This window comes from Aquarana catesbeiana, linkage group LG07 (genome assembly GCF_042186555.1).
Source record: "Aquarana catesbeiana isolate 2022-GZ linkage group LG07, ASM4218655v1, whole genome shotgun sequence".
NCBI lineage: Eukaryota > Metazoa > Chordata > Amphibia > Anura > Ranidae > Aquarana > Aquarana catesbeiana.
This window is the reverse complement of record NC_133330.1, coordinates 323,034,848-323,047,687: the sequence shown is the minus strand read 5'-3', so window position 1 is coordinate 323,047,687 and position 12,840 is coordinate 323,034,848. Positions and strand designations below refer to the sequence as shown.

Sequence of the window (12,840 nt, the reverse complement as noted above, 5' to 3'; positions counted from 1 at the left end):
CACTGGTGAGAGTTTTCCCAGGAAATGCGGAGGGGGGGGGGGGATGAGTCATAGGAGGGCCAATGACAGCTGCAGGTGTGTGTCTGTGTAAATCCAGGAAGTGAACAGGCAGCAGCCTCAGCTGCCAACAGTTGAAATGGATGCAGCCAGACTCAGTGGGAGGGAGATTTCTGCAGCATATTTGGCAAGTAGAGAATCACAGTATATATAAAATAATATGCAAAGTGGTTGGAGGGAAGCTTCAGAATGGCAAAGATGGTTTTATTACAAATTATGTGAGCAGACTGCAGTTCCCCTTTAAGTGCTATTTCTCTCTGCTGCTTTGTTCCTCTAATTAATCTGCATGAATCATTTCTGACTCAAAGAAAAAAAAAAAAGTGAAAAGTGGAGGGAGCTTCAGCACACAGCCTGTGTGAAGGTTGGAGGGGTGGGGGTGGCTCTTCCCTCCAATCAGCTGTCAGAGCTCTCCTCACTGAGCTCTGCAGGGGGTCATTTCAGCTCTCTGGCCCCTGCATTCTGACAGCTAAGGCAAGCTTTATAAATTCTGGACATTGGACAGATGTAGAGGAGATAGGGCCCCAGATAAACAGGTACAACTTATGTAGCAGGATTTTCTTTTTCATCTGTGTATTGCCAGTCACTTCACTGGGTATATGGAAGAAGGAGTTTACGAACACTTTAAAGACCCTTTTACATCAGGTGGACTGCACTGGGCACCCTTGCCCAGCAAAATGCCAAAGAAAGACATGGCAAAAAGCCTTGCTCCCCAATGGGGCAGGTTCACACCAATGCACTGGGGGGAGGGGGGGGAATAAATTCATAGCTGCCTTCTCAGTGGGGCTCCCCCCACTGCAAGGGTTAAATGCTCCTATATATCTACGGTACCATTTAAGTTCCCTTCAGCACTACTTCAGTCATGCTGACATCACAGCTGAGGGCCCGCCTACAAGCTGGAATATTATAAGGAAAGGGAATGCACCAGTTGCTGGGGGTGGGGGGGGGGGGTAAGGTAAGTAAAACTGCTTTTTTTTAATTTTTGTAAACAAGCTTTATTGTTTTTTGTTAAAAGCAACAAAAAGTACATCCACAAAAAATAAATAAAATAGGATATCCATCTATCACACTTGAACAAAAATAGCATTCAGTTGTGTATACAGTAGGCACACAGTGAAGGTGGATTTCCTCAGAACAAGAAACATGGTGGGAGTAAAACAGCTTTGTAATGTCCCCTTAGACAAAGATGAGTATTTAATCCTTGCAGTGTGGGAGTAGCCCCACTACACTGTCAGTTTTGACACTTTCCCTGGAGTTCTGCTTTAAAAAAAGTGAATCTTTACTCCATTTTACATTTTTAACAACGATCATTGCCACTCTAGACATGTCTTCACCAGCCACTAGGGCAAGCAAACTAATAGCCGGTATCTTGTGGATTGAGTGGTGAAGGGTTAGACCCACCCCCGTCAGGTCTGTATCCCTGCTGGGTAGATGCACCCTATTTGTCCTGGTTACCATCGTTACTGAGACTGAAACCAGGATCACCTGACCAAGAGGGGAGGGGAAATTGTCCAATGGGGACACCTGTTCCGGTGACAACTGTCTAAGAGAGGCATTATTCCTCACATTTCAGAGATTTCCTGTTGCATTTTGGATTACAGTAAGGGTAATTCTCCCTTATGGGACACAGATGGCGAAGTAAAAAAAAAAAAAATAAATAAAATAAATAAACACACACACAGGTTTTAACCCTTTTTTTTCCCCCCCAAAACTAAAAGGGGAAGAGTAAAGTTTTCAATGCACATGCACTTTAAAAGAAAAACAAAAAGACAAAGACAAAAACAAAAAACACAACACACACAAAAAAAAAAAAAACACACCACTTTACCATTTTTAAGGCTGGGTTCGCATGACAGGAGACTGCGACCGGCTCTCAATGGAGCCGGTTCACACATCTCTGGGGGTGGCTGCGGAACGAATTGCACAGGAGTCCTGTGCGTCTTTAGCTCAGTTTCAGGTCCGAATTCAGGCCCGATTTGGACCTGAAATGGAGAACAGGGACACACCAGACCCCCTGCTGTGAGCCGCATTCGAATTCAGTGTGAACCCAGCCTAAAAAAGAATACAGGTTTACGTTAAATAGGAATGCAAGATTGTTCTAGGGCTTTCAAGTAGATTTCCAGATAAAACTTTTTTTTATTGGATTGAAGTAGAAAGAGTTGGAACCACTGCCAGTTTTTTCTTTTTGACTAGGTAACCATTGGGGGAAATTTCCCTTCACTTCTTGTCCTGGTGACCCAACTCACTGGAACCAAAAGTGATGGCAAGTAGAGTACAGACCACAATAAGAAAAGTTTGTTTTTTTTTGTTTTTTTTATTGTGGTCTGTGCTCTACTTACCCTCGCTTTTGATTCCAGTGTGTTGGATAGGAAGTGAGGGTGGAGTTTCCCCCAATGGTTGCCCAGTCAAAAAACTAGTACAGGTTCCAACCATCCCTACTATAATCTTTAGTTTTTTTGATTGAAGTAGGAAGGGTTGGAACCAGCGCAATTTTTTAGACTGGGTAACCATTGGGGGGAAATTTCCCCTCACTTCCTGTCCTGGTGACCCAAATCACAGTAACAAAAAATAAATAAATAAAAAAAAAGGAAGTGAGGGTAGGTAGAGTACAGACCACAATAAAAACTCAATAGTAGGTTCTAACCCTTCCACAGTTTATGCAAAAAATAAAAAATAAAAATAGGCTGGACAAGTTGTCCGAAGTTCAACTTTACTAGCAGTTCCACCTTTAATCTGTGACCTCGAAAAGCATAAAAAAAAAAAAAAAAAAAAAAAGTTTTTGTGGCTCCACTTGAGGTTCCGATTTGCAAACTTATGCAGCCATCAATGAATGACCTTCCAAAAAATATCTAAAAACTCTAAAGAGAAGTACAAGTTACAAAAACCACAAAAAAAAAAAAAAAAATTTGAACACAAAGTCAATATTTAATTTACAGCAGCACTTTCATTCCATAACCCCAGTATCCCATCATGCAAATATTACACAAAAATTTCATGTCTGTGTAATTTGCCGTTAAAACATCTCCCAAATTAATCACAAGTACAGAAACCACCCAAAACTTGGTTCCCTTCTTCTGGCGAATGAGCATCCCGATGCGCAAATGTGTTCAGAGTGCAAAATGGAGGTGGCAGAGCATGCGGAGAGCTTGCCTTCAAATAAAATAAAAAAAATGAAACCTGTAGCTGAAAATGGTTGCTATGATAACCATGATGCCATAGAATCGTGGCACCACTCCCCCCCCCCCCCCCCCAAAAAAAGCAGTCCAACCTAGGAGCTTGACACCTGCAGGTTTGATGTCCAGCAGAGAGTGGAATGTCTCAGTTTGTTGGCTTGAGGTCTAGTTCACATGATCGAACATTTCCCTTTGAGCTTCTCCTTCTTCTTTTGCTGTTTGGATTTTTTCCCACCCACCTGGAGACTTACAGTTCGTCTCTTCTCCAAGTTTAAAAGTTCTTGGAACAGCTCCTGTACATTGTAGTTAAGCTTGGCTGAGGTTTCCATGAAAGAGCACTTCCACTTGTTGGCCAAACTCTCCCCTTCGCTGGTCTGGACCTCCCGTAGAGCCTCATCACTCTTGTTTCCGACCAGCATGATGGGAATTTTCTGAGTGTCTCCCTTGATGTGGCAGATCTGTTCGTAGATTGGCTGAAGCTCTGCCATGGACTGCTTACTGCTAACCGAGTAGACCAGGATGAAAGCATGGCCTTTAGAGATGGACAACCGCTGCATGGCCGGGAACTGGTGGCTCCCCGTCGTGTCGGTGATCTGCAGCGTGCAGATATTCTTATCGCAGCTGATGACTTGTCTGTAGGTATCTTCGATGGTCGGGATGTAGGTCTCTCTGAAAGTCCCTCTGACAAATCTGAGCACCAGAGAACTTTTCCCGACTCCCGCCGCCCCAAACACCACCACCCGATAGTCGTTGCTTTGTTCCGGCATCTTTTCTTTCAAGGATCTCGCGTTACGGGCTCAGAAGGATTCCGTCTTGAATGCAAGGGCAAGGAGAAGTTACATGCCGGGATGGAGCAGGCACCTGTTGAGGAAATAAATAAAATAAAAAAAAAAAATATTTCAGTGCCGTGCAAACACTTTGGTTGAGTCCAACAAAAATACAAGCTACGGTATAATTGTTAGCACATCAGTTGCAGAACATTATTGTTGCTACGTCAGGATCCCCAAGCTAGCAGTAGGCTATAAAGTACTAGGAAGTGCAGGAGCCAGGATGATGCTGGTCCAGATAACAAGCTAATTCCATCCTTCTGGCGGTTGGTCAGAGCATCACTTTTTGGGATGAACACAATAAGACACACACATATATCCATATATACACACAAACAAGCTCACACCTTACCTTGCCTGAGCACTCTGCTTTGTTTCAACCCTTCCTGCGGTCTGATTACTATGTCGCTCTCAGACGGCTCAGCTGCAGATGAAATCAGAAGCTCCCTCCCTTTTTTTTTTTTTTTTTTTTTTTGTATTATTGGTTTTGAATGCTGCCTGCAAGATTAGATTATTTTGCCATCTAGTGGATGTACCAGACTTTTTTCTCAATCCTTTTGCATCCTGCCCATCCTTTGCATTTGATAACTGGTACGTAGCAGCATTTATGATCCATTAAAGCTGGTCACTATACAAAGAGTCCTGATAAGGGATGACCAACAGTGCCTTGAAAAAGTATTTATACACCTTGAAATTTTCCACATTTTGTCATGTTACAGCCAAAAACATAAATGTATTTTATTGGGATTTTATGCGATAGACCAACACAAAGTGGCAAGAAAATGATAAATGGTTTTCAGAATTTTTTACAAATAAATATGTGAAAGGTGTGGTGTACATTTGTATTCAGCCCCCCTGAGTCAATACTTTGTAGAACCTCCTTTCACTGCAATTACAGTTGCAAGTCTTTTTGGACATCTAGAGTGAAATTTGCAATTCGTCTTTGCAAAAGGTAGTTTTTCAGTTGTGCCATACTCCTTCCATTTTCGGATGATGGATTGAACAGAGCTCCGTGAGATGTTCAAAGCTTGGGATATTTTTTTAGAACCTAACCCTGCTTTAAACTTCTCCACAACTTTATCCCATTTATCCCTGACCTGTCTGGTGTGTTCCTTGTCTTCATGATGCTGTCTGTTCACTAAGGCTCGATTCACATCTATGCATGTTGCTTGAGCGTTTTTTTTGTGATGCTTGCCACGTTTTTGAGCAGCGTTTTTTTTTTTAGACTGTATACAGTAAAAAAAAAAAAAAAAAAAAAGCAGCCAAAAAAGCTGCAAAAACGCTGCACTTGTGTTTTTGATGCTGGTCCATTGAATTCTATTACATGCAAAACGCTGCATTTTGCATAAAAAAAATGCCCTGACCCTTTCCAAAAACGCAGAGGTACAAAAAGGCATTGATGTGAACGTGTTCCATAGGAACCCATGTTAAAAAATTCCCATGCATTTCTGCAAAATGCATCAAAAAACGCGCTAGTGTGAATGGAGCCTAAAGGTTCTCTAACACCTGTTGGAGTCTGCAGAAGACTTGAGACTGGGGCGGAGGTTCACCTTCTATGACCCTAAACATACAGCCAGAGCTACAATGGAATGGTTTAGATCAAAGCATATTCATGTGTTAGAATGGCCCAGTCAAAGTCCAGACCTAAATCCAATTGAGAATCTGTGGCAAGACATAAAAATTGCTGTTTACAGATGCTCTCCATCCAATCTGACAGAGCTTGAGCTATGTTGCAAAGAAGAATGGGCAAAAATGTCCCTCTCTAGATGTGCAAAGCTGGTAGAGACATCCCCAAAAAGACTTGCAGCTGTAATTGCAGTGAAAGGCGGTTCTACAAAGTATTGACTCAGGGGGGCTGAATACAAATGTACCCCACACTTTTCACATATTTATTTGTAAAACATTTTGAAAACCATTTTTCATTTTCCCTCCACTTCACAATTATGTGTCACTTTGTGTTGGTCTATCACATAAAATACATTTAAATTTTTAGTTGTAACATGACAAAATGTGCAAAAATTTCAAGGGTTATGAATACTATTTCAAGGCACTGTAAAATGAAAAATTCTACTTCCCCTGAAAGTTCGGTCAAAGAAAAATCTGAAGATTTTGGCAAAATTTTACCATTTTTTTTAGGTCATCTCATTTATCATCAAATACTGAACCTCACACGTGTTCTTTGGCTGAATGGGCACAAATTCAGACAAACACATTGCAAATTCCTGCAGAATGCCTTCCCAAAAGAGAGAAGTCACACAAAGAAGGGGAATCCATATAAGTGCCCACAGCTTTGGGATGGGATCACCTTTGAGGCGCTTTTTGCCTCAACAAATGGAATGGGATGGTCCCCCCCCCCCCCCCAAAAAAGGAGGGGTCAGTCCGACAAAGAGGGGAGGCTCCATATCAGTGCCCGTAGCTTTGGAATGGGATTGCCTTTCCAAAAGAGTGGAGACTGTTAGTGCCTCAACAAATGCTCATAACCTTGGAATCGGATTGCCCTCCCAAAATAATGGCGGTCCCACAAAGAGGGGAGCTCCATATCGGTGCCCATAGCTTTGGAATGGAAAGTATGTGGTGGAAGTCCATTTACCAGATCTGGCATTTCAAACATTGGCTTTCTAGAATGTTTTCAGTATATAAAAAGCATGACGACTGTAAGGAAGCAAGTGGGAAATGGAGCTCGCTCTTGGACCTTTCTTGGAAATAGGACTTCCTTTTCTGAATCCTTTGACAGTTCTAAGAAAGCCCTGTGGCATCTAAAGACTGATTTACACATGCATTAATAATAAAGTCCTCATCTCCGCTGACACTGCAATAACCAGCCGAGCAGAAAAACTTCACAGGGGATTCCGCTTCCCCCACCCCCCAGCCACTCTACTGCAATTCATCTTCTCCAGATTCAGAGCTGGACATGTAACTAATGCAGCTTACACTAATGCACATGTTACCCAAGCGCAATAGGGCCCATTAGGGACCACCATAGGTGTACTGGCAAGGGAAGACTTCTGGGTGGGGGGGGGGGGGGGGGGCAACCAAATATATCCCTTTTAATGGTAGGTAGGGATTTCTATGGTCTAGAGCAGCCTTTCTCACCTCCAGTCCTCAAAGCGCCCCAACGGGTCATGTTTTCAGGCTCTCCATTATTTTGGACAGGTGATTTGATCAGTTTCACTGCCTTAGTAATTACCACAGCCGTTTCATCTGAGGGAAATCCTGAAAACATGACCTGTTGGGGCGCCTTGAGGACTGGAGTTGAGAAACACTGGTCTAAAGGCAATGAAGGGTGTCATTGTGTTGCATTGATTGGCAAGTGTTCCTAAAGAATGTGTTTTTTTGGTCCTCCTTTACACATGTCCTGGTATCGGCTGCCTTGGGAGCTCTCTGCAATTGATTACATGATGCAGGAAGTATCCTTCTGTCCCTCTAGACGTTGTAAAGCACAGGTCGAAATGGGTAACTATACTGTATATTCTCATTAAGTGTCATCAGTACAAGTTCATCTAGTGCCCAAGGCTAATGCCGAACTGCACCCCCTTCCCCACTGTTAATGCATGTGATAGAATAGGTTTAATGTCCTGTGTTCATTCTCTGCCCCCTGCTCTGCTGTGCCCAGGGCAGCTTCCCCTCCTGCCCAAGCCTTGTCCCAGGCCTGTAGGTCACTGCCTGCGAGATATGCACTGCTAAATGTTTGAATGGTGAAGTATCCCCACTCAGAGCCACCAGATCAACATATCTTATTATTACTGGCTTGAGAGGGCAAATGCCCCTATGCCCAGACCTTCGCTTTGTACACTGATCAATGTTTGAAGGACAAAGTATCTCTTTCAAGACCACCAGCCCAACATATCTTATTAGTATTGGCTTGGGAGGACAATTGCCCCTATGGCCAGTCCTTCCCTGTGTACATGCATCAATGATTCAGTGATGAAGTATCTCCACTCAGGGCCACCAGACCAACATATCTTAGTACTGGCTGGGAGGACAAATGCATCCATGCCTAGTCCTTTCCAGTGTACATTGATCAGTGTCTGAATGAAGTATCTCCATTCAGGGCCACCAGCCAAACATATCTTAATAATACTGGTCCGGGCCTTCCCTGTGTACACTGAAGAATATCTGAATGGTGAAAGGTCTCCACTCAGGGTCACCAGCCTAACATATCTTCTCAATGTACACTGATCAATGTCTGAAGCACAAAGTATCTCTTTTAAGGCCCCCAGCCCAACATATCTTATTAGTACTGGCCCAGGAGGACAAATACCCCCATGGCCAGTCCTTCCCTGATCAATGTCTCAATGATGAAGTATCTCCACTTAGGGCCACCAGCCCAACATATTAGATTAGTACTGGCCCGGGAGGACAAATGCCGCCCCCCCCCCCCCCCCCCCCCCATGCCCAGCCCTTCCCTGTGTACACTGTTCAATGTCTGAATGATTTATTCAGGACCACCAGTCCAGCATTTCTTATTAGTACTGGTGCAGGAGGGCAAATGCCCCATGCCTAATCAGTCCTGTATACGACAGGGAGGGGGAGCCCAGGCATTATTGGTGAAGAAGAGAGCTAGGACTGTCTTATAAGATGCTTTTGAAACCACTCAAAGCAGAACTTTATGTAAATTGCTGAATACAAAAGTTGAATACATGGAGGTGAATTGTTTAACCTGCTAAAATAATATTTCTAACTCTGTTCAGCTAGTCTTGTGATTTACATATCTTTGCAACATTGCCAGGCACTGCAGGAAACCCCTCTATTTACCAGGTAGATTGCTTTTCACAGACGTTTCAACCCTATAAATGCATGCGATTGCGGTGTGGCAGCATTCGCCTCAATGGGTCGCGCTTAGCGGCAGTACTGCCAGCTGATTGTGAATTTTTGCTGCATTTGCAAAGCAAAGTCCCATGGCCAGGACATGTGTACAACCCCATCTGGCTGCCTTTGCAGATTAAGGATAGTAAATGCAGCTCAACCACCTGGAAATAATGAGGTGGCCAGCTTGGGCACACTCTGTTTTACAGGGACATGCAATTAGCGGACCTCCAGCTGTTGCACAACTACAAGTCCCATCGTGCCTCTGTCTCTGGGTGTCATGCTTGTGGCTGTCAGAGTCTTGCTATGCCTCATGGGACTTGTAGTTCTACAACAGTTGGAGGTCCGCTAATTGCATATCCCTGCGTGTAGAATATCATACTAGGGCCAATTTTACACAAAAGCCAATTAACCGACCAGCATGTCTTAGGAGTGTGGGAGGAAACCAGGGAGACCAAGAAAACTCCATGCAGATAAAATCCTGACCGGGACTTGAACCACGGACCCCAGTGCTGCATGGCAACCACCAACCCAGTTTAGTAGGAGAGAAACTCCCATTGGGTGTGCTCATTCACATGGAACAGTGCAATTCCAGCCTTAAAGAGGTTGTAAAGCTTCGTGTTTTTTCACCTTAATGCATCCTATGCATTATGGTGAAAAAATACCTTGCACTCCCCCCCCCCAATCTCCGTGGGTGCGATCCAGGGTCGCTTTCCCCCAGCTCTTGTGGGCTCTACATTGGATAATTGATAGCAGCGCAGCCATTGGCTCCCGCTGCTGTCAATCAAATCAACAACGCGGCGCCGCCGACTGTATCACACGGGAGCGCACCCCGCAAGCTAACCCCCTTGGGAGAGCGCTTCCCAGAGGGGGGTTATCTGATGTGGGGAGGAGCCGAGACAGCCGCCGAGGGACCCCAGAAGAGGAGGATCGAGGCCACTCTGTGCAAAATGAACTGCACAGTGGAGGCAAGTATGATATGTTTGATTTTTTTTTTTTAAATAAATAAACCTTTACAACCCCTTTAATGTATTAAGGCTAGTATATGTACCTGGTCCTACCTTCACCTTCCTGGAATTGCTGCACAGCCAGACTGAAACCTGGGAGAAGAGTCAATATGCAAAGCCAGGCCTCCCTACATTGCAATTCTTTCAGTCCAACACTGGGAAACTTACTGACAGGAGGAAAGGACGACAGCTTCACCAGTAAGCTGCTGCTTTTTCACTGTCTATAATTAGTTTACTTGAACGTTATTGAGAAGAATAAGGAAAACGGGCACTTACACAGAGCAATAAGATTATACAATAGCAAAAGCAAATTCAAAATGAGTTTCTCTCTGCAAGTATTATAAATTAATCAATGATACAGAGATATATATTGTGGGAAAAAAAAAAAAAAAAAAAAAAAAAAGGGGGTGGTGGGGAAGAAGGGGGAACCAGGCCCAGTAGCATTAAGTTAATAGGCAACCAAATAGCAAAGCAATGCCTGAAATTGCGATGCGAAAATAAAAAGGGGAAACGGGGGAGGGGTTGCGCTATCAGCTAGGGACTATAGAGCTAAAAACGCATTCAGTCTATGGGACCACTCTAGCTTGTGGGCAAAATGGAAGTTCCAAGGCAGAGAGAATCAGAGAAAAGGAAAAAGGGAGAAAAAGAAAAAAAGAAGGGGGTAGGGGAAAGGGAGGCCACCCTCATCCCAGAGGCTCGCAATGAAAGATATTAACATGCCGCGGTCTATATTTCAGCAGTTTGTTTGGAGTTCTCCAATAAAGGAGAAGGGTCAATATGCCAAGTCAGACTTCACTGCATTGCAGTGCTGTCAGTCTAACACTAGGGAACTCACTGACAGGTGGAAAGAACAGAGTGCCAACTTCATCAGTAAGCTGCTGCTCTTTTCGGTCTATACTCCAAGTATGTATTTAGCAGTTTGCATGGAGTTCTCCAATAAAGGAGAAGGGGGAACCACCACCAGGCCCAGTAGCATTAAGTTAATAGGCAACCAAATAGCAAAGCAATGCCTGAAATTGCAATGCGAAAATAAAAAAGGGGGGGGGGGGGTGCACTTTTCAGCTAGGAACTATAGAGCTAAAAACGCATTCAGTCGTCTATAGGACCACTCTAGCTTGTGGGATATTAACATGGCACGGTCTACATTTCAGCAGTTTGTTTGGAGTTCTCCAATAAAAGGAGAAGGGTCAATATGCCAAGTCAGGCTTCACTGCATTGCAGTGCTGTCAGTCTAACACTAGGGAACTCACTGACAGGAGGAAAGAACAGAGTGATGACTTCAGCAGTGCTGCTCTTTCGCTGTCCATTTTTTAAATTTGTAGCAATTTTCTTGCCGTTCTAATTTAAAGGTGAACCTTTTTTGGACAGACACATTGGTTGCCTTATTTTTTTATTTATTTTTTTATTCTGAGAATACTAGTTGGCATTTTCAGGGATCAGCGGTGGATGTCCCTGTGTTTCTCGGTTTATGTGCGAAGGCAACAAAATAAAATTTTTATGATGCAGTTGATCGGTAAACAGAGATACATCAAGCCAGGAAATGAGCCAGCTGTCACCCTGATGTACTCTGCACACATCAAAGGGAATAGATAAAGGACATCAGGAAAGGACTGCGGCTCTTATATTTCTGTTGTTGTACCCCAGGTGACCGGCATAGGACACAAAGACCCCCAGCGGGTGTAATAAGCAGATCACAGCTGACAACACACATGTGACACTGGAGCATCCCTCTAAGTGACAGCCAGGGATTGCTCCATCCATGTGCTCCCCTTGCAGCCTGAAAAAGCATCCCTACCGCCCCATCCAACCACCCACGTCTGATCATTGCACCATGCAGCAGCACTTACCTGCACAGGTCAGTCAATCTGGAAATACAATCTGCAGGGTGTTACAGCATCCAACAAACACCCAAGGTGGGGCAGACCCATAGTGCAGCTATTGTGAGGGGGGAGCAAGATTTAAAGGACTCAGATAGATTCACTATAATTGATTCTGATCACCCAGCCAATGAGTTCTTGGAAGTAGCACAGGCCAACCTGCCATTCTTCTGAGAAGTGCCTCCTTCCCAGCACCTGCAAGCAGTAGTACTGAGTGGGTGTCAATGGCCGGATCCCCCCCCCATGTTTCATTCATTTTTTCCACAAGTGGTACAGCCCATTCATGCAACTGCAGAGGGAAAAATGGGCTTTAACCAGATGGGTGCTGGAGGGGGCTGGAGCATGGTGGAAGGGGAAGCTTTGCTGGCAGGTGGCGGTACGCAGGGGTTAATGCAGCCCTGGAGCTGGTGGAAAGCACAAGGCTTGGGAGGTCCTGGAGGAGAAGCTGCTGTTTGCTATTCATGTGTCATTACCAGCATGTGTTCATTGAGGTAGTAAGGCTGAGCCAGCCTCTGACACCTGCTCTGTGCAATGTAATCAGAGATGGAGCTTCACTGTGCTTCCAGTAACCTGAAGGTGACCTTCTCATGCCGGATAAACCCCCAAAATCCCATGCCGGATAAATCCACCAAAGATCACGCTCCATGAACCCCCGAAATCCCATGCCGGATAAATCCACCAAAGATCACGCTCCATGAACCCCCGAAATCCCATGCCGGATAAATCCACCAAAGATCACGCTCCATGAACCCCCGAAATGTCATGCTGGATACGATTCCAAAATCTCATGCTGGATAACCTCCCCCAAAAAACTCATACTAGATAAACCGCAGAAATGTCATGCTGGATATATTTCCAAAATCCCATGCTGGAAAACTCCCTAAATATCACGCTGCATGAACCCTCAAAAATTCATGCTGGATGAAATACTCAGATCTCATGCCGGATAAACTTCTGAAATCTTACACTAGACAAGCCCCCAAAATCTCATGGTGAAGGAACTCCTGAAATATGTTGGAGGAACCCTGAAAAGTTCTCCTGTATAACCCCTGAAATTTCATGGTGCATGAACCCCCAAAGTGTCATGGTGGATAAC

General features: G+C 44.4%; 1 protein-coding gene across 2 annotated transcripts; it reads right to left on the bottom strand.

Annotated features, from left to right (window-relative positions):
- Positions 1–1,023: 1,023 nt before the first annotated feature.
- DIRAS3 (DIRAS family GTPase 3) lies at positions 1,024–11,862 on the bottom strand. 2 transcript variants are annotated; one of them, XM_073593770.1, is made up of 2 exons: positions 11,715–11,862; positions 1,024–4,088 (listed from the first exon to the last, which is right to left on the bottom strand). In XM_073593770.1, exon 2 carries the CDS (start codon positions 3,992–3,994, stop codon positions 3,398–3,400), a length of 597 nt encoding a protein of 198 aa, XP_073449871.1. In that variant the 5' UTR covers positions 3,995–4,088; positions 11,715–11,862; the 3' UTR covers positions 1,024–3,397. The 2 variants fall into 2 exon arrangements, with proteins under 2 accessions (XP_073449871.1, XP_073449870.1); XM_073593769.1 differs by lacking the exon at positions 11,715–11,862 and adding an exon at positions 4,407–4,866.
- Positions 11,863–12,840: the final 978 nt, after the last annotated feature.

Coding starts and splice junctions, on each gene's coding strand:
- DIRAS3 (XM_073593770.1), bottom strand. CDS start 3,994: ATGCCGGAACAAAGCAACGACTATCGGGTGGTGGTGTTTGGGGCGGCG.